The sequence below is a fragment of the Periophthalmus magnuspinnatus genome, chromosome 2 (genome assembly GCF_009829125.3).
Source record: "Periophthalmus magnuspinnatus isolate fPerMag1 chromosome 2, fPerMag1.2.pri, whole genome shotgun sequence".
Taxonomy (NCBI): Eukaryota; Metazoa; Chordata; class Actinopteri; order Gobiiformes; family Gobiidae; genus Periophthalmus; species Periophthalmus magnuspinnatus.
This window is the reverse complement of record NC_047127.1, coordinates 16,059,092-16,084,219: the sequence shown is the minus strand read 5'-3', so window position 1 is coordinate 16,084,219 and position 25,128 is coordinate 16,059,092. Positions and strand designations below refer to the sequence as shown.

General features: G+C 40.0%; 3 protein-coding genes across 6 annotated transcripts in view; all 3 read left to right on the top strand.

The window, feature by feature from the left end:
• The first annotated feature begins 2,345 nt into the window (after positions 1-2,345).
• LOC117381812 (ras-related protein Ral-B-like) overlaps positions 2,346-25,128 on the top strand; it is an 80,561-nt gene continuing 57,778 nt past the window's right edge. The window contains exons 1-5 of one of the 2 annotated variants that reach the window (XR_008648941.1): positions 2,346-2,466; positions 3,368-3,557; positions 3,739-3,947; positions 4,257-4,431; positions 4,731-4,966. Coding sequence is in view for 1 of the 2 variants with exons in the window: in XM_055226637.1 (XP_055082612.1) it covers positions 3,444-3,557; positions 3,739-3,947; positions 4,257-4,431; positions 4,731-4,838 (606 nt within the window). In the remaining variant the exon portion in view is untranslated. Of the gene's footprint in view, positions 2,467-3,367; positions 3,558-3,738; positions 3,948-4,256; positions 4,432-4,730; positions 5,940-25,128 lie in introns of those variants that run through there. The other variant, XM_055226637.1, reaches the window with a different exon arrangement.
• LOC117381177 (fas apoptotic inhibitory molecule 1-like) lies at positions 6,700-9,383 on the top strand. Its single transcript, XM_033978078.2, has 4 exons — positions 6,700-6,813; positions 6,985-7,213; positions 8,914-8,963; positions 9,249-9,383. Exons 1-4 carry the CDS (start codon positions 6,700-6,702, stop codon positions 9,381-9,383), a joined length of 528 nt encoding a protein of 175 aa, XP_033833969.1.
• The window catches only part of agap1 (ArfGAP with GTPase domain, ankyrin repeat and PH domain 1), an 82,257-nt gene continuing 67,681 nt past the window's right edge, over positions 10,553-25,128 (top strand). The window contains exons 1-2 of one of the 3 annotated variants that reach the window (XM_055226449.1): positions 10,567-11,537; positions 11,618-11,894. In XM_055226449.1, the coding sequence (XP_055082424.1) occupies positions 11,732-11,894 (163 nt within the window). In that variant the 5' untranslated portion in view covers positions 10,567-11,537; positions 11,618-11,731. Of the gene's footprint in view, positions 11,895-25,128 lie in introns of all 3 variants that reach the window. The other 2 variants (XM_033978957.2, XM_055226453.1) reach the window with 2 other exon arrangements.

Sequence of the window (25,128 nt, the reverse complement as noted above, 5' to 3'; positions counted from 1 at the left end):
ACGTCATCTTCTTTTAGCTTTTGAAACGTAAAGTCTTTAATATATTTGAACTGAAAAATGTGCTCAGAGGATGTTCCAGTGTCCTCCTGTTTGTCAAATCATAACTCCGCGTTTCCACATTTTAAATGTGTCTATGCCTTTAGAATGAGAAGAACGTAGAAACAGATCCAAGCGATGCGATGTCCATATCCAGTCCAAAATCCAAAGGTTTACAGTCGTGCGTAAAAGCGCAACTCTCCGTTCGCATTCAGTCCGTCATTTCAGTATCTCCAGTCAAATATCAGACTGTGAATGCGATTAAATCCAGCTCCGTGGTTTTCCAAAAGTCCACAGAGCGTGAAACATCTTTACAGTCCTACTTTTTACAAATAAAATGAAACTCCCAGATCTTTACGCCGTCTAAGAGTTCTTTTCAAAGTCCAAGTTCGAGGCGCTTTGGTGGGTCTTGGTTTGGTTCTAGCCTGGTTCTGGTTCAGTCCTGGTCCAGTCCTGAGCCAGTCCTGGTCCAGTCCTGGTCCGTTTTTTGTCCTGGTCCTGGTCTAGTCCTGATCCGGTTTTGGAGCAGACTAAACCCAGAGGCGCGCTCAGAGGAGGTTTTTCACAGAGCGCGGTTCACTCGGTTTTAAATCATGATCGTGCGCGCTCCCGTGTCCAGCGTCACACTCACGCACACGAGACCAGCATTTCTCCCGGTGTCCGCTAGAGGTCGTCAGTGTACCGTTTATAAAAGCCTGATCATCAAAATGGAAACATGGAAAATCATAGCAGTAGTTTTATTTTGTTTTGTTTTTTTGTTTTTGTTTTTTTGAATGAAATCAGAATCAGAATCCTTTTATTGCCATCGTTTGTGAACACAGTTCACAAACTAGGAAATTACTTCGGTGGTAAAGTGCAACATAAAACACACTGAATAAATACAAATACAAATAAGGGCATGCACGAAGTTAAAAGGGATATGCTTAAAAAAATCAAATAAAATACTTAAAGGTAGAAAATATATACAACAGCAGCATCAGAACAACAGTGCAAACATGACTTATTAAAGTGACCGGTGTTATAAAGTGTCCAGTTTTGTGCAAATATTATCAAGTGTTCATGAGACAAACGGCAGAGGGGAAGAAACTGTTCTTACGACGGGAGGTTCTGGTCCCAATGGACCGTAGCCTCCTGCCAGAGGGAAGTGGCTCAAATAGTCCATGCCCAGGTTGAGAAGTGTCAGCTGCTATACGGCCTGCTCGCCCCCGAGTCCTAGAGACGTACAGGTCCTGTAGCGATGGAAGGCTGCAGCCAATTACCTTCTCAGCAGAGCGCACAATCCGCTGCAAAATGAAGTACTTAATTTGTACTCAAGTAATTAACCAAAGATCCAAGTAATTATGGACTTAATTGTGCAAAACATTTTCAAAAGTCATTGCAATAGTTTTAAATGATGATGTTAGGTCAATATTTATAAATGTATGGTAAATGTATAGGTCTTTATCAGTGTCTCTCAAACGCTTCACAGTATGTACCACCAAAGAAAAGATCTGGCTTTCTGCATACCACCAGATCTAAATCAGATCTGTAACAAGGCTCTTCCAGGTCTAATCTAGGGCTAAACCAGATTTAAAACTACATTTCCACTGTAGTTCGAAACAGAAATGATACAAATAAGGACAGAATGGTGGACAAAATGAACTCTAAATAAGCCAACTCCACAAACTGAAGGACCACAGTGTGAGAAACACTGGACTATATGTTAAGTATGTAAAGCAATAGCGCCCCCTTGTGTCAAAAGATCAGCATTGGTCCTCCTGAATAAAAAGGTTCTTGTCTTCTGTCTCCTCTCTTTACCCTTGGGCTCATATTTATTTCATATTTATTTGTTTTGGGAGAAAAAAATATACTAATTAAAACGCGAAACCCCAAAATGATGAAAGTGATGGCTTTGCGTTTTCTTAAATCATTTTTCACGTTGAATCAGACACATTATTATTGCATGTTTTTTATGTTTATTATGAAAAAAAAAATACATTTCCATAACAAAATGAAGTGATGCTAATATGACAAATGCACGTTAATATACAATAACATAACACAAACATATAAATTTGATCAAATATTTTGTGACATCACATCCTTATGGTGTTTACACTAACTGCAGAACTCTCACTCTGAGGAAATCTACAAATAAGTTTTTTCTGTTTACATACTTCTCACAACCAAAATTTAAACTTCCATTTAAATCTATATAAACACTAATAATTCAGTACAATATCCTTTAGTTTAATTGAGTTTTGAGTTTTTTAGTTGAGTTTGTTATCTGTCTGTGTTTGTGGAGTATTTCCTCTAGGCCGCACACACGATCTCTGTTCGAGGTGGGGCAGCGGCGCTTTTTGCTCGAAGTTGGAAAAGTTCGTTTGGTTTTTGTCTTCTTTTCGCTTGATGGCGCCTTTTCACGTGCATAGCAGCTGAAACTAAACTCGGGTAAGACTTCAGGATCATGTGTTCACTTTGTTTCAACTCGTATTCTAGTTTAAACACACTTATTCGCAACTTTGAGCTGTATTCCCCTGAGGCTCTCTGCACTATCTGAACACTCCACTACCAGTTATCAGTGAGCAGAGTGACAGTTGTCAGAGCCAATCAGAAACCGCGCAGGGATGGTCGCTCAGCGGTTGAGCCAATCAGAAGCGCGGAAAGTGTCTATGGGTGGGAACAGGGAAGAGAAGTGGATTCGGCTGAAAGTCACAAAGTTTAAAGTTTAGAGGAACCAAAAAACAGCTGAAACAGTTCCTCTTTTTGATAAAACACACGTTTATACAACCCTGTGTACTTAATATTTATGTTTTTAATCATTTTAATGTCCACGGTTAAATGTTAAAAGTAAGGTTAAAGTTTTAGATCTGTGTTGCCTCTTGCTACGAGTTTTTAACTCATTTTATTCTCATTTAGTCCTGTTTATTACATTTTACAAAGCTTTTACTTGTTTTGTGAATATTTGTTTGAAATAAAAAAAAAAACTAAAAAAGCCCGTTAAGTTTGACCTTTGGTGAACTAAGAAAAAATAAAGCTTGTTTCAATATTTATTCCAAGAAGTTCCTTGATCAAATGAAAAAGGTTCTATTCATCAGCCACAATGAGAGGTTGTGTACAAAACGCTCTCATGATCCTCCTGTCTTAGCTGTGGAGTTGCTTAGCTTCTTGGAATGGCTGATAGTATTTCAGTGATAAAACATTTTGTGTAAATACATTTTGACCTTAAAGCAGAAGTGATGCAGGTTCTACCACAAGAACAACCTGTTCTACCACAAGAACATGTAAATATGTCCAGAAGATAAACCTCTGTTGCTCCTCTGTCCTTCTGCTCCTGTCTGATGTCTTGCAGGTGGACTCCTTTAGACCGGTTGAGATCCCGGTCCAGATCCCAGTCCAGATCCTGGTCCAGATTCCGGTGTCAGACCATGGCGTCGGGGAAGGGCAAGGGTCAGGCATCTCTGGCTCTGCATAAGGTCATCATGGTGGGCAGTGGAGGAGTGGGGAAGTCTGCTCTTACACTGCAGTTTATGTATGACGAGGTAAGTCCTGTTTCAGTCCTGCTTCAGTCCTGCTTTAGTCCCTGTCTTCTGTCCCCTCTGTTTGTGGAGGACTACGAGCCGACCAAAGTGGACAGTTACAGTCTCAGTCCTGCTTTAGCCCTGGTTTAGCCTTGGTTAAAACCTGCTTTAGTCCTGGATCAGTCCTTGTCTTGTCTCTCAGTTTGTGGAGGACTATGAGCCGACTAAAGCCGACAGCTACAGGAAGAAGGTGGTGCTGGATGGGGAGGAGGTGCAGATCGACATCCTGGACACGGCTGGACAGGAGGACTATGCAGCCATCAGAGACAACTACTTCAGGAGCGGAGAAGGTTTTCTGCTCGTCTTCTCCATCACAGAGCACGAGAGCTTCACTGCCACCGCTGAGTTCAGGTATTTATCTTTATGTATTTATTTATTTGAATTAGGACATATTAATCAATGTGTCAGCAAGTATCTTCGCAAATGAAAAAATTCACAACAGTTTTATATTATGAGATGATGTTTTGGAAAAAAGCGTTCATCAGATCTTTTTCTCTTTTTTTTGCTTTGGACCTGGTTTAGTCCTGGTTTAGTCCTGGTTTAGTCCTGGTTTAGTCCTGGTTTAGTCCTGGTTTAGTCCTGGTTTAGTCCTGGTTTAGTCCTGGTTTGGTGCCGGTTTAGTGATGGTTTAGTCCTGGTCTAACCCTGGTCTCTTCTCAGGGAACAGATCCTGCGTGTGAAGGAGGAGGACTTGGTTCCTCTGCTGGTGGTGGGCAATAAGTCTGATCTGGAGGAGCGGAGACAGGTGTCTCTCGAAGAGGCCTCCAGCCGAGCTCAGGAATGGGGAGTGCCCTATGTGGAGACGTCCGCTAAGACCAGAGCCAACGTGGACAAGGTACTGGACTGTACCAGGACTGTACCAGGACTGTACCAGGACTGTACCAGGACTGTACCAGGACTATAGCAGGACTATAGCAGGACTATAGCAGGACTTATGTGAAGATGTCCACCAAGACCAGGGCTAATGTGGACAAGGCCTACGACGGAACCACGACGGAACCACGACGGAACCACGACGGAACCACGACCGAACCACGACCGAACCACGACCGAACCACGACCGAACCACGACCGAACCACGACCGAACCACAACCGAACCACGACCGAACCACGACTAATCTGTGTGTTTTTAGGTGTTCTTCGACCTCATGAGGGAAGTTCGTAAAAAGAAAATGTCTGAAAGTAAAGACAAGAATGGCCCGAGTGGCAAAAAGAAGAAGAAACGCTGCTGTATCCTGTAAAACTACAAAACTGTCACATACTTTAAAATACTTTATAAATATTAGGAAAAATGTCCAAAGTATCCATTTGTATAAGCTCCATCTGTGAAAAAATAAGTTAATTACAAATCACCTAACTTCCAAAGACGGTACTAAGTACTAAGACCGGACCAGGACCGGACCAGGACCGGACCAGGACCGGACCAGGACCGGACCAGGACCGGACCAGGACCGGACCAGGACCGAAAATAAAACGATGATTTTTTTTCATCGCTCAAACTGCACCTCTGATTGTGCTATAAAACTTTGCACAAATGAATAAATAATAACATTGTATTTTTATAAGTGTGAGCCAATAAGTGAATACAGATGTGATTATGAACCAAAATCACCAAAACTAGCTAATTAAGACTGTGCCAAATACACCAAACTGCACCTCTTTTTTTCCTGAAAATAATAAACAAACTTGAGAATGAAAAGCCATGTTAGAAAGTAGTCGCTATATTTTTAGGCAATATTTTGGATATTATGGTTACAGTGTTTTCCGCAGGTTTATACAGAGACTATGGCGGCACAGACAATCCTCATTTGAATAATTATATTGAATAAATCTACCCCCCTTTACCTCTACTAATAAAAAACAATGAATAAATGAAGTTATTACTATACATTTATGATAATACAAAAAGCAAACAATATCACCTTTAATACCAATTTGTTATACAGCTTGTTTTCAACCATTGGGCCAAAAATTTGATTATGGGAGGCCAGAATACTACTATTAATGGAAAACTGTGATGATTACATACCCTAAAACATTTTTTCTATTGTTCTTTACATTTAGTATTGAAACCTTTGTAATTTGACAAAATTTTCAGAACATTTTGAAAATATGTCACTTTTTAAAATAATTTCCCGTCTGCTCCTCTGTAATCCGAAATCTGATGTTTGGTGAGTGCCTGTTGAATGTTGCATGTTTTCTTTTTTTTTTTTTTTTTTTGTTAAAAGCACTATTTTTTGTGTTTGGGGTTAAAGGGACGTTTATGTTTGTGTAAAAATGTATCGTAGCTCATTCCTCACACAACACTCCACAATTTTAATAAACATATGCATAAAATGTTTAATATTTCGTGTTATTTTCTTGTTTTTAGGAATGTTTTGGGGTTTAAGTTCAGTTGCTGTAATGTTGAATCTGCCCACTAGAGAGCACTGTGTGACTGAAATTTTTTTTTTTTAATCACCATGGAGACAAACTACTAAAAGAATGGATGCCTTTTGATGTTTTTTTTAACGTTGGGAAAAAAAAAAAACTAATGACAGATTTTTAAGGTTTTAGTTTTATTTTAAAGCAGACATATTGTGCTTGTGTGTACTCTGTTGTTATAATCTATGACATCTGTGGATCATTATGTTATAATGTAGACATTTGAAATAGCAATATTCATCTAAAATAACTACAAAAGAATATAAAAGAAACATTTTGCATATTAAGGCTTCTTTAATGCTACACTATGGAACGTTTGAGGTAAAGTAATAGCATCTCATTCGCTTTTATAGTAAATCAGATATGATTACTCTTGTTTAGATGTGTACTTTTTACACGTACTTGAGTATTAATATTTTGCTGTAACAGTATTTTTACTTTAGTACATTTTGTCTTCACCTCTGTCCCAACTCCTGAAATCCTCTTACACTAAACTCCTGCTGAGGTAAACATTATAACTGCACTCTCCTCTCACTGTGGCTCTGGGACTGGTTTAGTCCTGGTTTACTCCTGGTTTAGTCCTGGTTTAGTCCTGGTTTAGTCCTGGTTTAGTCCTGGTTCAGACCCTGCTTTAGATCTGATTTAGTCCCTGTTTTTTTTCCCTGGTTTAGTCCTGACATGTGTAAACAGGTGTGTGCTGTGTGGGAGGTGTCTCTCTCTGACGGACTTCACAGAATCGAGTTTGAACATGGAACCACCACTGGAAAGAGGGTGGTCTACGTCAACGGACAGGTGAAAACGAGACCGGGTTTAGACCTGGTGCAGTCCCTGGTTTAGTCCTGGTTCAGTCCTGTTTTACTGCTGATTCAGTCCTTGTTTAGTTCTGTTTAACCCTGGTTGAATCCTGGTTCAGTCCAGGGTTAGTCCTGGTTTAGTCCTTGTTTAGTCCCTCTTCTCTTTCAGGAGGTGCTTCGCAGAGACTGGATGTTTAAACTGGTTGGCTCAGAGCAGTTTTCCTTCGGCGTTCCTCAGAGCAGAGCTGAGATCCGGATCGCAGCCGTGGGAGGATTCTCGTACGAATACTCACTCCATGTGAACGGACTCACTCTGCAGAAGTTCACCCAGAACCGAACCAAGACCACACAGACCTGGGACCTAGGACTGGACCGGGACCGGTACAGGATCGTACTGGGTGAGACCTTTGCACATGTACAGGTTTAACCCAGAGACACTGAAGGATGAGTCAAATGCAGGTTAAAGGTCCTATATTACACAAAATTGACCCTTGTGAACTTTAAGTCATGTTCTAATGCTGTTACCTCCTCAAAAACAGACTTGGAGTTGTGTTTGTTTCATTCACACATTTGATTAACTCTTTATTATTAGTCTGTCTACATCTCCAAAGCTCAAAATGTTCAGTTCCACCTTGTGATGTCATGAAGCTGTAGTTTTCAAGTTAACGGTTATTTGACCTAGTTCAGTTTAAAAACACAGTGGAGCACTTCCTGTATTACCACATGACATCACAAGGTGGAACAGAGTGAAGTCAGCCTAAATCTGCAGGGTTTGTGTGTTAAACATGTGTGAATGAAACAAAACACAACTCCAGGTCTGTTTGTGATGAGGAAACAACATTAGAACAGATCAGAGAATAGAGTAACATGGGCCCTTTAACACAGAGACACTGAATAAGATGGTTAATTATGGTAAAGATATAATTGACCAAATATTTATATTCCTGGTAGTTCTGTGACCTTCTTGTTTTCAAAGCCACTGTAGAGTTAAGTTATTCTATGTTTGATTGTAATTGAATAGAGCAATAATAGATACTTTGTTTTAACACAATCTGACCATAAAGAACTGACTTTGCTGAACTACAACAGTTGAGCTGATCTGTGCTGTTAAACAAGTCCCTCTTAAATAACACTACAGTCACAAGCTAGCTAGTATTAGCCAACAGTTTTTCAGTCACTCACCTTTTGTGTAAAACGTCTAATCAGGCCCAGCTATTTGATAGTTATTCCTAATGTGTGTAATTTGTCACCATGAAACTGCTGAACATTCTGCCATAGGCATACATGCTTTACACCCCCAGCGGGGTGTCACTGCAAAGTATCAATTGGTGGTTTTCAGATTGTAGAATGTGATGATGCCATACTCAGTTTTCCCTATTGATTACATTGTACTTTACTATGAAATATCCAAAAGGTAAATTCACAAATGTTTAACCTGATCATTTCTATTAGTGACAATATATATAACAACACAAATGTATAACAGCACAAAATGCTTTTGTCATTAGCTCCTTCCTACTGAAAAAACAACATATTGAGTTCACAAAGGTAGAGCAGAAATGTCCAAGTCCAAGAAATTATTCAAGTAAGAGTAACTGTAACTGTAACAGTAACTGTGAGTAAATGTAAGAGTAGCTGTAAGAATAAGTGTGAGAGTAACTGTGAGAGTAGCTGTGAGAGTAGCTGTGAGAGTAACTGTAAGATTAAGAGTGAGAGTGACTGTAAGAGTAACTGTGACACTAACTGTAAGAATAATTGTAAGAGTAACTATAAGAGTAACTTTAAGAGTAACTGTAACCGTAATTCTGAGAGTAACAGTAAGATTAAGAATGAGAGTAACTGTGGGAGTAACTGAGAGTAACTGTAAGATCAAGTCTGAGAGTAACTGTGACAGTAGCTGTGAGAGTAACTGTAAGAGTAACTGTAAGAGTAACTGTAAGATTAAGAGTGAGAATAAGTGTGAGAGTAATTGAAAGTAACTATGAGAATAACTGTGAGAGTACCTGTGAGAGTAACTTTAAGACTAACTGTGAGAGTAACTGAGTGGATGTTCTGACTTATGTGAAAAACATAAATGAACAGTGTGGTTTTTCTCCAGAGAGGAACACCATGGACGTCTGGTGCAACGGACACAAGATGGACGCCGAGGTGAATGACTCAGATGCACCTCAACATTTACATAGGTTTTAAATACATTTACAAAACAAAAATTCCATAACAGAAAATAAAACAAAAACAGTGAGGCCTCCAAAGATAAAAACTCAAAAATAAAGACGTAAAACACAAAACCTCAAACAGCTGTAGACAAATGAGAACAAAAACTATGCCTCTGCTCGGGCACTATCAGATATGTGAGTTTTATGTTTTTCACCAGATTTTGCACTCCATAGACTTAGTTTGAGTGATATTCTTAGCCTGATTTTGTGTTCCCAGAGCGAGTTTGTGGAGGACGGCACACAGACACGGTTCTTCATGGGACAACGTGAATTCTGCCTCAGAGCAGAACAGGGGAAAAAGAGCATCACATACTGTCTCCTGCTGGACGGGCAGAGAATACACCACACTTAAATATTTTATTTTTAAGTCATTACTTAATCTGAAATATCTTGTCTTGAGTTTAGACTATACTGATTTGTATATTAGTCCATTATTACACCATATGAATCACTTTTTTAAAATTATTATTAGAGGTTGGTAGATTATTTTTGTATATTTATAATGCTAACTTTTAAAGAATGTTTAATCTTTTTCTGATGTTGTGATTGGCACTACTGAGTTTATCGTTTATAATGAAAGATACAACAAAAAGGGAAAAACATGTATGTAGTTGACTTCTAAATGAAGTTTTAAATTGGTATTTCTGCACTTTTGTTAGTAATTGTACTCAGGTCATTCCACTTTGTCTGACACCTAAACCTCAATGTACATTATCAATCTATTTACTGTATAAACTTAAACTTAATGAGAGTCTTTTTTTTATTATAACTGGAAAATATATTCTTTCTATTTTAACTGTATTATTATTTTCAACGCATTAAACAGTGTCAGTTTTCAACCACATGGAGGCACTTATACCCCGCAGCTCCTTCACTACCTCTTATATACAGCGTTTGCTTTTCTTTACATAAAAACTAAACAAAATAAAATAAAACTCTATATTCATTAGTTGTTTTCAATGTGTTTCACCAAACTAAACCCTGAGTGTGAGTTTGTCCGTTTTTGTTTTGTTTTTGAAACGTTTTAGTAAAATCATCCGGCACAAACTTTCAAAATAAAAGTGTCAAACGTCACAAAGCCTAAAATCACTGCACAGGAGAGACGAGGGATACATTTAAGTTGTCTTTATAATGTAAATACAGAAAGGAATAAAAACTCAACAACAATACATGTGTTATTTGAATGAAAATTTGTTATTGTCAAGCCTCAATCCTATTTTTTGTTTATTGTTTGTTATTATTGTGTTTATACTCTTTCCTTAAATGTAGTTTTATTGTAAAAAAAAAAAACCCCAAACAAACCCCAAAACAAAACAAAAAAAACATAAAATAAATACATAAAAACAAGACCATTTACCATTAGCAAAATACAGTCTCACGCATAGATAGAATGCATTTTATGACGGTCAAGTTTTCTCTTATGGATACTTTTTCTTCCATATTTGCTGTCTGCTTGTATATTTTGTTATATTTGTGTATTTGGTTGATGTTTTATTGTGAAGCGCGTATCGGAAGTCACCTGGCGGCCCCTGGGAGCCCACACTGGTCCTGCAGCTGTGAGCGCGAGAAGGATGGCCGGATTTGGACCTGATACCCAGGACTCACCTGTGCACCGTGACCCACGGGACTGACCCCTGACTGACCCCTGCAGCGGCTCCGGCTCTGCTCTACACGTTCGAGGAGCTCCTTATCCGGGCTTGTCCCAGGCGCTGCCTCCGCTCCTGGTTCCGACGGACGGACTGAACAGCCACAAAGTCCCGTGCTCCCGCCGCTACAGGATTTACTCAGCTCAATTCTCACTGCCGCGGTGTCGCTTATTTGTGTCGGGGTCGTTATTTTTACTTTTGCTCCGGTATCTCATTTTTAAAACGCTAAAAAACACTCTTCTTTCTCATCTTTCCCATCTGTGGCTCTGGAGCGTTAGCATTAGCACTAGCCGGCTAGTGCAGTTACTAAGCAACAAGGCCATCCTGTTAGCCATTAGCCCGGTGCACATCCGTCACCGCAGCGGCTCTCTGCTCGGAGCTACCGCGGGAAGGAGCTGCCATCGCCGGACAGCAACAGGAGCAACAGCCGGTACTTTCCCCGGTGCTAACACTACAGCGAAAGACGGCCATAACTATCTATTTTTAACCTGTATTTTTTACCACACCGAGCCCTCCGGTCCCGTGCGCGTCTGACGGGTGTTTTTTAAAGACTTCAACACTAAATAAACCCAAAGTTTCCCCTTTTCCTTCTCCGGAGCTTTAGCATTAGCTGCTAGCCTAGCCGCTGGCTATTTACGTCACTTAACGGTGGACAAAAGTGGGTTTTTATGGATGTAAGCTGTATTTAAACTGTAAACGCGGAGCTTTGGTTTGTGAGCACAGTGTTGGGACATGGGGTAGCGGTGTAAAGTTACCCCGACATCTGTAACCACAACGGGATCAGAGAGAAGCCTGCCCGGGGGAGGCTGCCTTTCTGGGCTACAGTCTGGAGCAACCTCGGTCCTCTGGAGGATGTAGCGGTGGAAACACGTTTATTACACTCAATGATTTGATTACTTTATACAGTAGCGTTTGACTCATGTGTGGCTCGGATTTGAAGGTGGTCTAACGCCGTCTGGAGGTCACAGATCACACCGGGCGCAGACAGATTCGAAATCCTGACGAGGTGGCTGAGTTTTCGGTCTCGGGACAGCAGAGGGATCGGGCCGCAGCTATGAACTACCAGCAGCATCTGGCCACCTCCGCGGCCATCCGGGGAGAGATCCAACGCTTCGAGTCCGTGCACCCGAACATCTACTCCATCTACGAGCTGCTGGAGCGCGTGGAGGAGCCGCTGCTGCAGAACCAAATCCGTGAGCACGTCATCGCCATAGAAGGTGGGTACAAACCTGGACAAAACATGGACAGATGTTTGGGGGTCCTTCTCTGCTCATCTGTACCTTCTCTTGAACTCACAGTTTAAATGTCCTATATTACGCAATGTTATAATGTTGTTACCTCATCAAAAACATACTCAAAAATGTGTGAAACTCCAGGTAATGTGTGTGTTTGTGTGTTAATCATATGTGAATGAAACAAAACACAACTCTAGGTCTGTTTGTGATGAGGAAACAATGTTATAATATGAATCAGAGAATAGAGTAATATTTAATAGGATATTTTGATGACCACGTCTTGCTGCTGTTGTTTTTGCAGTTTTGTGATTTATAGTTTGGAAATAATTTTGGTGGATTTGACTTCTTAGCTGTTTGGTGAGAACCTGCTAAGACTTGAGTGGACTAAAGTGGGCTCTCAGGACTCATTTGTACTTTCTGTAATCGGACCATACACCTTATTCAAACTACAATTCAAACTACACAATAATAACTAGACATACAGAAAAAGACGAGTAACAGTGTCTTTTTGCAATATAAAAAATAAACGGTTATATTGAAACCAAACTGTAAGGCAGAATCATCCCCAAAAAACAATTTGAAATGTACAATATTGTAAAAAAATATGAACACCTTTAAATATATAACAGAATGCAGCACTTAAGTAATTAGTTTGTATCTATAATGATTCATACTTCAACCTTCTACAGCTCAAATCTTACCATAACACAGAAAAATAACAAAAACCTTCCCACTAGTGCAAAGAGAAAGTACCCATGATAAATATTGACCCCCCAGAAATGATTGTTTCATCTATTGAACCATCAATATTCTATATAAATATAGTTCCAGTTTTCATATATTGAATGACGAGTTGATATAGGGATTATCATGACAGGCCTACATTTTACACAGATCAACCTACTTTAAATCAGATTTTAGTGGCAAAACTTTTCCCAACTTCTTCATTGAAATGACTGGACTTCCCATTTCCGCAGAAGTGCCACCACAAAGACAGTGCAGTTTAGTCGCATTTACAGTAAAAGTGGGCGGGGCCGAATAAGGTCAGTAGTCATTATCGGGATAGGCTAATGCAATGAACTACCCTTTACTTTCTGCTGTTGTCCATATGATTCTTACAGTCCTAGAGCCTGGTTCAGTGTTTCCTCTCTTTAATGTGACCAAATACTATTTTGTTTACATCCAGTGATTTATTTCCTGGCATAAATAGATTTTTAAAATAATTCTTGTTCTTAATTTCAACAAATATTTGGTGGCAAAGGCTTTACTTTGTTTTGGTGGGAGAACGATTGTGTGTTAATAGTGTACTGTTGTTGTGTCCTTGAGCAAAGCACTTCATCACACTTGCCTTTACAGGTGTGCAGCGTTGTTATCAGCAGAGTAGCAGCATCTGTGCTCCTCTCCTCAGCAGGTTTCCCGCAAAAGTCAGATAAAAATAAATAAATGTTAAATTGGGTCAAAGCGCTGTCTCATTCTCCCACAATCCTTTGCAGCGAGTGATTCATGGTTTGAGAGAAAAAAGGGTTTAAACGTTTTAAACACTGCACTTTGTGAACACATCCAACGCGTTCATTTAGGACAAAATAAAATATCTAAATACGACCGCTAAAAGGAAGGAGGAGTGCATCACAGCAGAATCCTTTCTAAACCATTTTCACCAGTGGCTTTAAACATCAATAATCATTTAACCCTTGCTCATTGTGTTTTGGGGGCTGTAAACATTATTTGGAATAATTATGTGACTAATCCACTGTTAAAACATCCTTTGACTATTTGTATAAGACTGCTGTATTATTCAATCAAAATCTAAAAGAATAAACTTAAGCTCAAAATCACATACTCCCATCATGTTATAATGAAAAAATATGCTTCATGAGGTTTTAGATGTCATCCATGCATGTTTGAGTAATCTAGCGATCTCTCCTGGGCACTATTTGAACCCTAGTGCCAATGCTAATGCTCCAGTTAGCAGTATGAGCCTGTGCAAAGCCCCACCTACAAGCCTATGTCACCCATGCTCCCACACGACAATTCTCCATAAACATACAAAAGCATGATACAAAACTACACATCTACTTGCCAAACTTGATGTGATGTACAGTAGTTTCATTAATGGGATGCATGCGGATTGTTATGTGATAGCACTCTGAAGGGGGAGTGACTTAGTGTGGAGAGCAAAGGGAGGGGAGACTCAGAGCGTCAAAAATGAATGTGAAACATGTTAATACATTGTTTTCGGTGATTATAGCATTTTCTAAACAATAAAAGGTAATATGGTGATCCAAATATGTTATGTGTTAGCAGTTAATACCCTATAAAATTAAAATACCCCTCTTTAAATACTCCTCCAGTATGTAGTCAACAACATTATCTGGTTAGAACTGTAGTCATTAGCTGTAATTGTGCTCCAGTCTTGCCTTTGCACAGAAACCTAAACATAAAACGCAAATCTAATCGCAGAGTTTGCATGGTAAACAACTCCCGCATTAAGACTGAAATCTGAACTGATAATCTAATAACAGGAATCCCATGCATTTCAGAACATGTTTGTAAAGGTCTAAACTACAGGGACAACAACAGTTTCGATTACAACATCTTGCGTAGCTTATATCACTTATTGTTCAGTATATGAAAGCTGAGACAGTATATTTTTGGGCTTAGTATTTTTTCGGGTTTACAATTTCTTTGCAATAATGGGGAGATTTTTGCCATTTTTATGTATAAGGTCAGATTTAAGCTATAGACAGACAGTAGTTCTGTTTACTGGGACTATCTTGTTTTGTGTCAGAGGCATAAAGTAGCTTCAGTATTATTATCGTTTATTGCAATATTTCTCTATGAAACTTATAAAACATGTGAATACGTTACACACATATATTATGCTTCAAAGTGTGTTATTGTGGCAGGTCTACTAGTGAGTTTGAAAATTAGTTTGAGCATTAATTTGCTATTTTTAGGCTGCAGAGACAAAACATTTGCTCATAGAATAATCCTGAAAAGGCCTAATGTGAAAGAGAAGAATGCACTAGTGAAGGACTCAGGAGTGAGTGGTAAGATCCCAGAGGAGCAGTGGATTCTCTCCCCAGGTGTCCTCAGTGTAGTCTATTTGCTTGTTCTGCTGGTTCTTCTGTGATATAGTCTGTATTAGTGCTGTATTCAACTAAATTTGTGTTGCCTTGTCATTCGATTAGTTGACTAAAAAGGAGGTGAGCTCTATTCTGTATCTCTGTGTATCTGACCCAAACTACACTCTTAAGACTACACCTGCAGGGGGAGTTTATGCAAAAACTACTTTTTATGCATAAAAAAGTACTGGGAAATAGTAAGTATTTATATAAAGACAGATTAAACTTGTGAATCACGAGTTTAGCCGTTGAGTTGATGAATCAGTCCTTTAAAGCCTACAGCCCTCGTCAGTATGCTTGTTCTGCTGGATCTTCTTTGCTCAGGTGTAGTTGTGCAGGTGACTCTGACACAGTTTCTTGGTCACATTCTTACCACATTCTAAACCTGTTACAGAATGTTTCTCTGATTAATAGTACAACACAGGACCCAACAGATAAGGGTGTGGTATATCAGCTTGATTATATTGTAGTTTACTGTGAAATATCTAAAAGGTAAATGCACAGATAACAATATCTGTGCATTTACATTTACCTTTTTTTTACCTGATCACTTCTATTAGTGACTCATAGGTAAGAGCGCGGGAGGTAGAAAGAGGATGCAAAGGAAAAGACTTTAAATGATTAATCTCTTAGGCTAGTTAATTTCACATGACCCCAAGGTTGAGAACCGGCACTACAGACCGATAATTATTGGTGGACAGAAGGAAACCCACTCAGACACAAGCAGAACATGCAAACTCCACAGAAACGCCCAGTGCTAATATGGCTGTCAGGTATTGATACTAAAAAAATCCCATGTCCCCAATTTTTTATCATCTTTGTGGTATTGGAATCAGCATTGAGTATTGAGTCTATTCCGTAATGGCAAAATCGAGTTTGAAATGTTAGTATCGTGACAACACTACGTGCTAACCACTCTGCCACTGACAACGATCTGAACCAGAGAACTGAGTCCCGTGTGAACTTGGATTTGAAACCCGAGCCCAGTCTATAGAACAATCTGATAAAGACACAAGGCTGCCTCCTGGGACCAGGCCAGAGTGGGACAAAAGGACCGGAGAGATCAGGAGCCTGCCACAGTCACACAGGGAGAAGGACGTGGGTTACACTCGTTATCCTGTCTCCTCCTCTCAGTAAGGAGGTTGTGGGTTAGATGAAGACTGTATGGACATAGCTAATCCACTAGCTGCTGCGTTCCAAACAGGAAGTGAGCATGGGCACGCTTCTGACTCCATTGACTCCAATTCACTTTCTACTGAAAAACTGTGACCCCTCTTTCTGTACCTGCTGCTGTCAGGCTCATGATTGTAGTCTTAAAATGATCATATTAAGCCGCTCTACATGATCCTGGGGTTTTTGTTTTTCTATTTTGTCCCTAAATCAAGATAAGAACATTAATAATAGACCAATCCGCGGCCTTCGTTCTCTGAGCTCACTCCCACTAGCATTAGCAACAGGTTTGACTGCATTGCTAAGCAGGAAGGGGCGTTACCTTCAACAGTCTCAATCCGGATTAGCTCTTTGGTTGCTATGATACTCGCGGTCAGAAATCCAAATATAGAACTCTGCTTCAAATTCACCCCTATAACTGCTAGTCTCAATGAGCTTCATTTGGAGCTGAGTTCTATGGGTGATGTCACAGTCCCTTAGTTCACTTCTTTATACAGTCTATGGTTTGACTCCTGATCTCTGAGTGCAGTGTGCTTGTTCCTGTGTTACTGTGGCAGAGTGGTTATCCTGCCACCTCTTCTCAGTAAGGAGGTTGTGGGTTAGACTCTTGATTTCTCTGAGTGGACTGTTGCTGTGGCTGAGTGGTTAGCCTGTCTCAGTGGTTGTGGGTTCGATTCCTGTTGTGGAGCCGCTGGTGGATGTTTAAATAAATCCCTTAGAAGAAAAAGCCTTTAAGTTACATAAGACTCTACTTTATCTGAGAGCTGTTTACTGTAGACTACAGCCCTGAGGCCGGATCAAGACTAAACCAGGACTAAACCAGGAATAAACTGGGATTGGTTCAGCGCTGGACCAGGACTTCTATGTAAAAATGTGAGTGTTCTGAAAGCTGTCACCTCACACATGAGTCGGCGCATTCATAACAAACCATGAGTCAGCACTCTGTCTTTATACAGGACCAGAGACCTGGTGTAGTCCCTGGTTTAGCACTTGATTTAGCCCTTGGTTTAGTCCCTGGTTTAGTCCCTCGTTCAGCCCCGTTTTTTTCCTGGTTTGGTTCTGGTTTACTCCTGGTTTAGTCCTAATTTACTCCTTGTTTAGTATCAGTGTAATATAAATAGTGCTTGTGTCCTAGTACTCTAACCACAGATGTGGATTATAATGTAATCCAGATTAAACTGGATTAATAGACAAGTCACTGCAGTTTAAAAAAACACCATTTAGCATCAAAGTTTTGGAGTAAATAAACAAGACCCCTGCTGTTTGAAATGTGAGGAAAAAAGTAGGATGGTATATCAATGGTACTGGCGATATTGGTATCAGCCCGAAGTTAATCTGTAAATGTCACAATAATTTTACAAAAATCGTACTAAAATAACCCACAATAGGGGAAATCCGCAAAGTAGTCAACTTTATTTTTTACAAGTATTATATGTTTTAAGGCTGTAAAACCCCTCACCACACACTTTATACACTTTTCTCACACAGGCATTAACATTTTCTCACATTTCTCTCTTGTTTAAACACTCGCAAACCTTCGAACCTTCGTAGGTGCCTTTGTCGGTGCAGAACAAGCAAGGCCACAAAAGATGAACAGCGAGGGACCACTGTACTGGACTAAAATAAGGAGAGAGGACTTAATTGTATAACTCATATAAACAAACAAGATGCGATATTAGTATTAGGAAATGACATCAAAACTTTAAGACCCCCCCTCCCCAGACCGGTTATAGTTCTGGTTCTGGTCTAGACCGGGTCCAGACTGGGTCCTGGTCCAGATGAGACCCTGTTTAAAGGAAGTGTCTATTTTAATCTCAAAGAGGAGCTATTGTTTTCAATGAGACGGAAACAGGACGCATCAGTTTACACCAACACAACAAGAACTGAACCAGGCCTGAACCAGGCCTGAACCAGGCCTGAACCAGGCCTGAACCAGGCCTGAACCAGGCCTGAACCAGGCCTGAACCAGGACTGAACCAGGACTGAACCAGGTCTAAGCCACGACTGTACCACGACTGTACCACGACTGTACCACGACTGTACTAAACCACAGACTAAACCACAGACTAAACCACAGACTAAACCACAGACTAAACCACGACCGAACCAGGACTAAAGTCTCTCTCCATTATCAGTTGTTTTTTACAGAATCGCCTCTGTGAATTTTTCCAAATAAATTGTGCCTCATGTTTAAACCATGTGACCTCTGACCTTTCAAACTAAAGCTCTTTCTTCTCTCACTATTTTCATCCCACGCTATTATTTTGAAACATGACCCAACGTCTGCAGAATTTGGGAAGATTTTGGCACTGTGTTTTTGTATTTATCACTCATTCATGTGTTGACCTATGTGTGTCAGATGCCCTCCCCTTGTGTCAGATGCCCTCCCTGTGACTCCATGGAGCCTTGTTCTGTGTAAAAGCTGCTAACCCTGTAATTAAGACCTCTACAAACATGTAATGAAATGCATGAGATTCTTGGATTAGTTTAATGTTCAGATTACAGTCTCTCAGATGTAAATGCTCGTGGACAGGTTAAACGTGTGAAATAAACTAAATCTAATCTCAGATAAATGAGTGTTGATGGTTGAAATGGCCTGGTTCGTGTTTGTTCATGTTATTGATGAGGAGCCATTTTGAGTGTCTGGATTACAGTTTAATCAATACAAGAATGTGATTTCCTGTGGATCTGGGACATCAGAGCCGACCTAGGGTAAAGTGCATCGACCCAAGGATTTATAACAACTACAAGGTCACACTGAGAGACTCTGGTTTAGTACTGGTTTAGACCTGGTTTACTCCTTGTTTAGAACTGTTCCAGTCCCTGTTTGAGTCCTGGTTTAGTCTGTTGTTCCATCCTGGCCTAATCCCTGGTTTAAACCTATATTAGTCCTTCTTTAGGCAAGGCTAGTTCCTAGACCCTGGTTTAGTCCTGGTTTAATTCCTGTTTTAGTCCCTTGTTTAATCCTGTTTTAGTCTTTTTTTTTTTTTTTTTTGTCCTGGTTTAGATGTGGTTTATACCTGATTTAATCTCTGCTTTAGTCTGATATTAGTCCGGGGTTAGTGTTTTTAGTTTTAATTTAGTTTTCTGGTTTATCTCGTTTTAATTCTGAGATTGGTCCTGGTTTAGTTCACTTTTGGTCCACATTTTTTGTGCAGTGGCTTGGTGGTAATACCATAATTGCACTTTAATACAGTACTTTCTGGTTCAAACTATTTTATCCTGAATAAATTCTAGATGTAATCTTGCTTTAGCCCTGGTTCAGTCCTGGATCAGTACTGGTTTTTCCCTGGTTCTGTCCTGGTTCTGTCCTGGTTCTGTCCTGGTTCTGTCCTGGTTCTGTCCTGGGTCAGTCCTGGGTCAGTCCTGGGTCAGTCCTGTTCAGTCCTGGGTCTGTCCTCGGTCAATCCTCCGTCAATCCTCGGTCAGTCCTGTTTCAGTTCTGGTTTAAATCCGGTTTAGTCCAAGTTGAGTCCTCAGTGTTTCCTTATGTCATGGCTCTCTCTGCTGGTCACCTCATGTAACTGCACTGTGGTTTGTATTTGTAGTTCCCAGTGTGTCCAACAGAGGTCCTCGGTGCCTCTGTGAATGTGGGTCAAATTTCACACTGCACAAACCTTGACTACACAAGCACACACACGCGCGCGCGCGCGTCGTACAAATAGACGCACACACGTTCATATATAAATTTTACCATCACATTCATATTTACTCAAACCTCATGTAATCTGCACTGTCATTTTTTCCTAGTATTTAGTTTTATTATGTTTTATAATATAATTAAATATATTTCTATATGCAGTAATTCAGATGTCAGTTTCATTTCATTCAGAGATTAGACCAAGTAATCCACATAATCTGGAATTATAAAGGTGGATCTATGATATTCAGTTCCCTGCTCAGTTTGATTTTAGTCCCTGGTTTAATTTCTGGTTTAGTCAATGGTTTAGTCCCTGGTTTAGTCCCTGATTTAGTCCCTGATTTAGTCCCTGATTTAGTCCCTGGTTTAGTCCCTGGTTTAGTCCCTGGTTTAGTCCCTGGTTTAGTCCCAGTTTAGTCCTGGTTTCGTCCCCACTAAATCTGATATATTTGTATCCAAACATTATGTTTTTTGTGATCACATCAAAGCCTGGTCACGCCCACATTTAAATAATAATGGGCTCATTTGCATTCCTGCCCTGAACCGTTTGTGCCTCAAGCAAATCTCCCATCTGCATCTACATCACAAGACCTGTGTGAAACCAGCGTTAGACTTGGGTTAGACCTGGTTTAGTCCTGGGTTAGATCTGGTTCAGTCCCGTGTTCAGATCTGGTTTAGACCTGGGTTAGACTTGGGTTAGATCTGGTTCTGGGACAGGTGCAAAACTGGACCAATTCAAACTGGATTTCACAGCCTGGGTTAGATAATTCCTTTTGAAAGCGCAAACAAGACAGAACCACAGACAGAACCAGGGCGCAATTTATTTTTCTGAACCAGGGACACAAGGGACTAAACCAGGACTGAACCAGCTCTGTATTTCTACCTGCTCATGTACATATAAAAACTGTGTTCTTTCTCACACTGGTTCTAAAGTCAGTAGGTGTTAGTTTTGAGTTTGTGGATCTGTAATGAGCCTGAAGCCCTTTAAACCCCGCCCCTGTCCCTGCAAACATACAGAAAACCTGGAGTAGATCTCCATACTTCTTAGAGTGGACCTTTTAGTGTGGTCATTATTACTGTCACATTCACAAGGATTCACAATTAAAAGGGCTTTGTATTGTCATTGTCATTTCTTCATGATGGCTGCACTCAAATCAGATTTTTTTTTTCTGTCCACTCAACTTCCTCATAATAACTTGCCAATTAATGCTTTTATATATATATCTATTAGATATATAGATCTATAGATAGATAGATAGATAGATTTTTTTTAAATAAAGGTATAGTCATCCTATGCTTTGATACTTTTATTACTATAACTATGTGGGTATTACCTGTTATTATTATGTTCACTTCATGTTTTTTATGGTTTATTTTAACTCAAACTGTAACAACACATTTAACTTAAAGCCACAAACAGAAAATTGACCCATATTTCAGAACATTCCCCATGGATGTTTATGCCATTCTGTGGAATATTACAGCCAAAGAAACCACATTTCCATGGAGACAAGCTCCAAGCCAAGTGAGAGTCAGGTTTAAGATAAGATATGCCTTTATTAAATTCCAGTATAGCACCGCACAGTTAGAGAACAGAAGGTACATGCAATAAAACAAGATAATAGATAAATAGTTTAAAATAATTTAAAAAAATATACTTAAAAATAAACTAAAAATAGACACATCTTCGTAAAGTGACTTAAGTGTGTGTAATATTCCCTTTTGACTCCGTTCCTTCCTCCCCCTGCTGCTCTCCGGCTCTTCCGCCCTCCCTCCTCTGTGTTTGTGCTGCGCTCCGGAGCGTGCCGACAGAGCGGAGCGTGTCGGGACCTCTCAACGAGCGACAGCCCCTGTGCCCGGTCATGGCAGCGCATCAAGGACCGGCGTCTGCGCGGAGCTCCGGTTTACTCTCACTTTTATAACTTTACTTGAAAACCACAACCAAAAAAAACCCCTCAGATCTCCAGCTCCACGGCTCAGAGCGGACTTTCTGCGAGGATCTAACCGGCTTTGGGGGCTCGCTGCGGGAGATGAGCGCACACAATGGGTCGGTGACAGCGGCAGGACACAGCTCATGCTCCGTTTGCTTTAGAGAGAAAGGCGGATGTCCTGGAAAACTGTCTCTGGATTAAAACAAAACCTAAAGGGAATAATTTAACCTGTGAATATTTGAAGAAACGTTTAGGAATATTTGGAGGCGCGTTGGAACTCGCCCCAAACGCGCCGTGGATGTAGAGTCGGATTAAAACGGCTTGGCTGCACATCTGGAGAGATAACCACGGAATCATCCACCATTCCCTACCTCTCGTCAATAATTCCACACTTTTCCCACTTTTTTAAACAATGATTTCACATTTGATTCATTCCTGACGCGTATCTTAAGGCGTTATAAGACATTTAACCATATTTAAAACCAACTGGACATTATAATATCGCTGTTTTGACCCCTTTTTAGGTCGTGAAGCTTAGATAAACGCAACTTTTTTACGTATTTGATGTTTTTCGTGTAAAACTCCACGTGTGCGTCTGGCAGTGCGTCCCTGTTTCTTATTTTAGAGAAAAATTCCGGCTCGTGTCCAGTCCACTTCCTCTGGCTCTGCTGCGAAATTCTCTGCGGAGACAACACTTTAATAACTTTTACGATCCGAGTACTACACGAATTATAACATTTTAGCTCCAACACTTCACGCCTACTTGCTTTTGACCCTGTTTAATCAACGTGCAACCTCATTTTCTGAACACAAAACATGGAGTAATATTATATAGACTAGACTATATATGAGTTATAATTAAGATACCCTCTGTTTTTTATTAATTTGTGTGCTCCAGTTTACATTACCATAATTACTGTGTTTTCCTTAGATATCTATAAGATCTTTGGTCCTGTATAACTTAAAATGTAACCCCATTTTCTAACCACAATAAGCCTGTCACTGTAATGCCTATATTGACTTGTTGTTCAATACACAACAGATAGAACAGTAACTTTTTGGAGGTCAGTATTTATCATGGGTATGTTTTCTTCATAGTGTTGAGGAATTTTTGGTAATTTTTTTGAATTATGACTCATTATAGACACAAACTAATTACATAAGTGCTGCATTTGTTATTTATGTGTTGCAGCTCAGATTTTTGATGAGTTTTAATATCGTCTATATTTACTTCAATGTATCACACTAACAGTATATAGACTAGTTAATACAGTAGGTATAATTGATCTATTCATTTCTGTTCTCCAATTTACATAATCCTAATTGTTGCGTTCTTTAATATAAATTAACGTGCATTTAATCTCAACTTTCCTCCATTTTGGATAATTTTTTGAGCCCTTCTTGTACAAACGCAATCTATTTATATGAACTAATCGTCAATTCAAGCATTGCTAATCATCTTAAATTATTACACAGCGTTCTTGTTATTTTTAGCTACTAATCTACATAAATTCTTAACTTTTTCTCAAAATTGCCCCTCAAAAGTTTCTTTCAGTTATATCACTCTTTACAAAAAAATCTTTCTTGCTTCAAATTCTTGTATCTATTCATTCCACAATTCGAGATTCTAGTCAAATTTAAAAATAAAAAACTGGCTCTTTCCTTTGAAATTCCAATCTTTTAGTCTGATTTTCGAGGATGTATTTACTGGACTCGGCCATGGAGAGCACTACCCCTCGCAGAACAGTCTACCGCATTTCTTTAACTTTGGTCAAACGCGAAAGTTTAGACGATTCCCAAACCGCGACGCGCCGCTCCGAGAAAGTTTTCAGACGAGAGCACTCCGTGGAAGTGAATCGGACCGGCGTTTTAGAGCAGCTACAAGAAGCAGATGAGACTTTAGAGTCGACGCCACGAGGAACCACAAGGAACTTTAGAACATTCAGCATGGGACAAATCGAAATGGGACGCAGAAAGTTGACTAGGATCCAACAGTTGGATAAAGACGTCAAAAGTTTTATTACAGAGCTGAAAAATGGACCAGAGAATGTAACAAATATCAAAGCAGAGACGATAGAAGCTAGTCAAAATAATAACCATCAGAATGGGATAAATGACAGCAAAGTTTGTGAGAGTCTGGACTTTGAAACATGCTCAAACTGTGAAGAAAACGCAATTCTTAATAAAGACAAAAATGCAAAAATACCTCAAGAAATGACAGCTCAGAATTGTCAGGAAAATGTGGAAATTTGTGCAGATGTTGAGCAAAAGAATGTGACAGATTCTGGTGAGGAGATGAATGAGGACTGTACAGGAAATGGTCAAAAAAGTGAAGAATTTGCAAATGGAATTGTTGAAAATGTGAGTGTAAATTGTGATTTTAAATGTGGGACAAATGTTGAAGAGAAAGATGCCAAAAATGGTTCTGAAATTTTGAAATCTGATAATATGTCTGCAAAAAGGCTTCTCAAAGCTAAAAGTGTTGACGATCGCAGTGTGGAGACAACCAAAACAAACAAAATGGCCGCCAAATCTGCCCCTGAAAATGACTCTTCCTCCTCTAAAAACGTGCTTCGTCGCAGCTTCAGTTTTAGACATTGGAGCGGAGGAGAGCTGCTCAAACTCCGAGCTCTCTCCAAGGAAAAACATCATGGAAGTTCAGGGAATCTTCCACAAAAACCATTGGACAAATCCAGTTTAGTCCAGACCAAAAGTCGGACATTGGAAGTGGGCGCTGTGTTGAGTAAGTCGGAGTTTGAGGATCCAGACTTAAAGCGTAAAACCAGGACTTTGGACAATAGCGACCTGCAGCAATTGGATGGGGATTCTTCAGGATTTTCTGGGTTTTTCCGTGGTGGAGAGAGGAGGGGCAGCGAGCGGCGCCTAGTCCGTTTCTTCAGTGGGATTTTTGGGAAAAGGGAAAACCAAAGTCCGGTCGGAAGTCCAAGTTTGGCACGCAGTCTGAGGAGAGGGAGGAGGAGCGACAGCGCTGACACATGCAGCACGGATACAGGTGCAGTATTTAAGTAAATCTATAATATTTGTGACAAAGTTTATTTTCAATTTCCTCATCAAAAGGGTGAATTCCATTAGATTGGACAATAAAAACATAAATCGTAAAAGTTCACATTTTAAACCAGGAGCGTTCGCAAGAAGAATGAAATCTGAACTTCAAACAATCTGACACACGGGGACGGCATCTGTAACACGGGGGTGGGGGGTCGTTTTGTTTTTACACCAGATGCCCTGAGCTCTGTATGGGTGTGAGCACCCATATTATCCCAAATTATTCCCGATAGAAAGATCTCTGGTCGGTGTTGTAGTTTACACTGTATGATCTGTGTGGTGTT

What these genes read in the sequence shown, in the direction of transcription:
- LOC117381177 (XM_033978078.2), top strand. Translation starts at nt 6,700, where the DNA reads ATGTGTAAACAGGTGTGTGCTGTGTGGGAGGTGTCTCTCTCTGACGGA. An exon ending in TGGTCTACGTCAACGGACAG is followed by an intron (nt 6,814 to 6,984) that starts GTGAAAACGAGA and finishes CTTCTCTTTCAG; the next exon opens with GAGGTGCTTCGCAGAGACTG. An exon ending in GACACAAGATGGACGCCGAG is followed by an intron (nt 8,964 to 9,248) that starts GTGAATGACTCA and finishes TTGTGTTCCCAG; the next exon opens with AGCGAGTTTGTGGAGGACGG.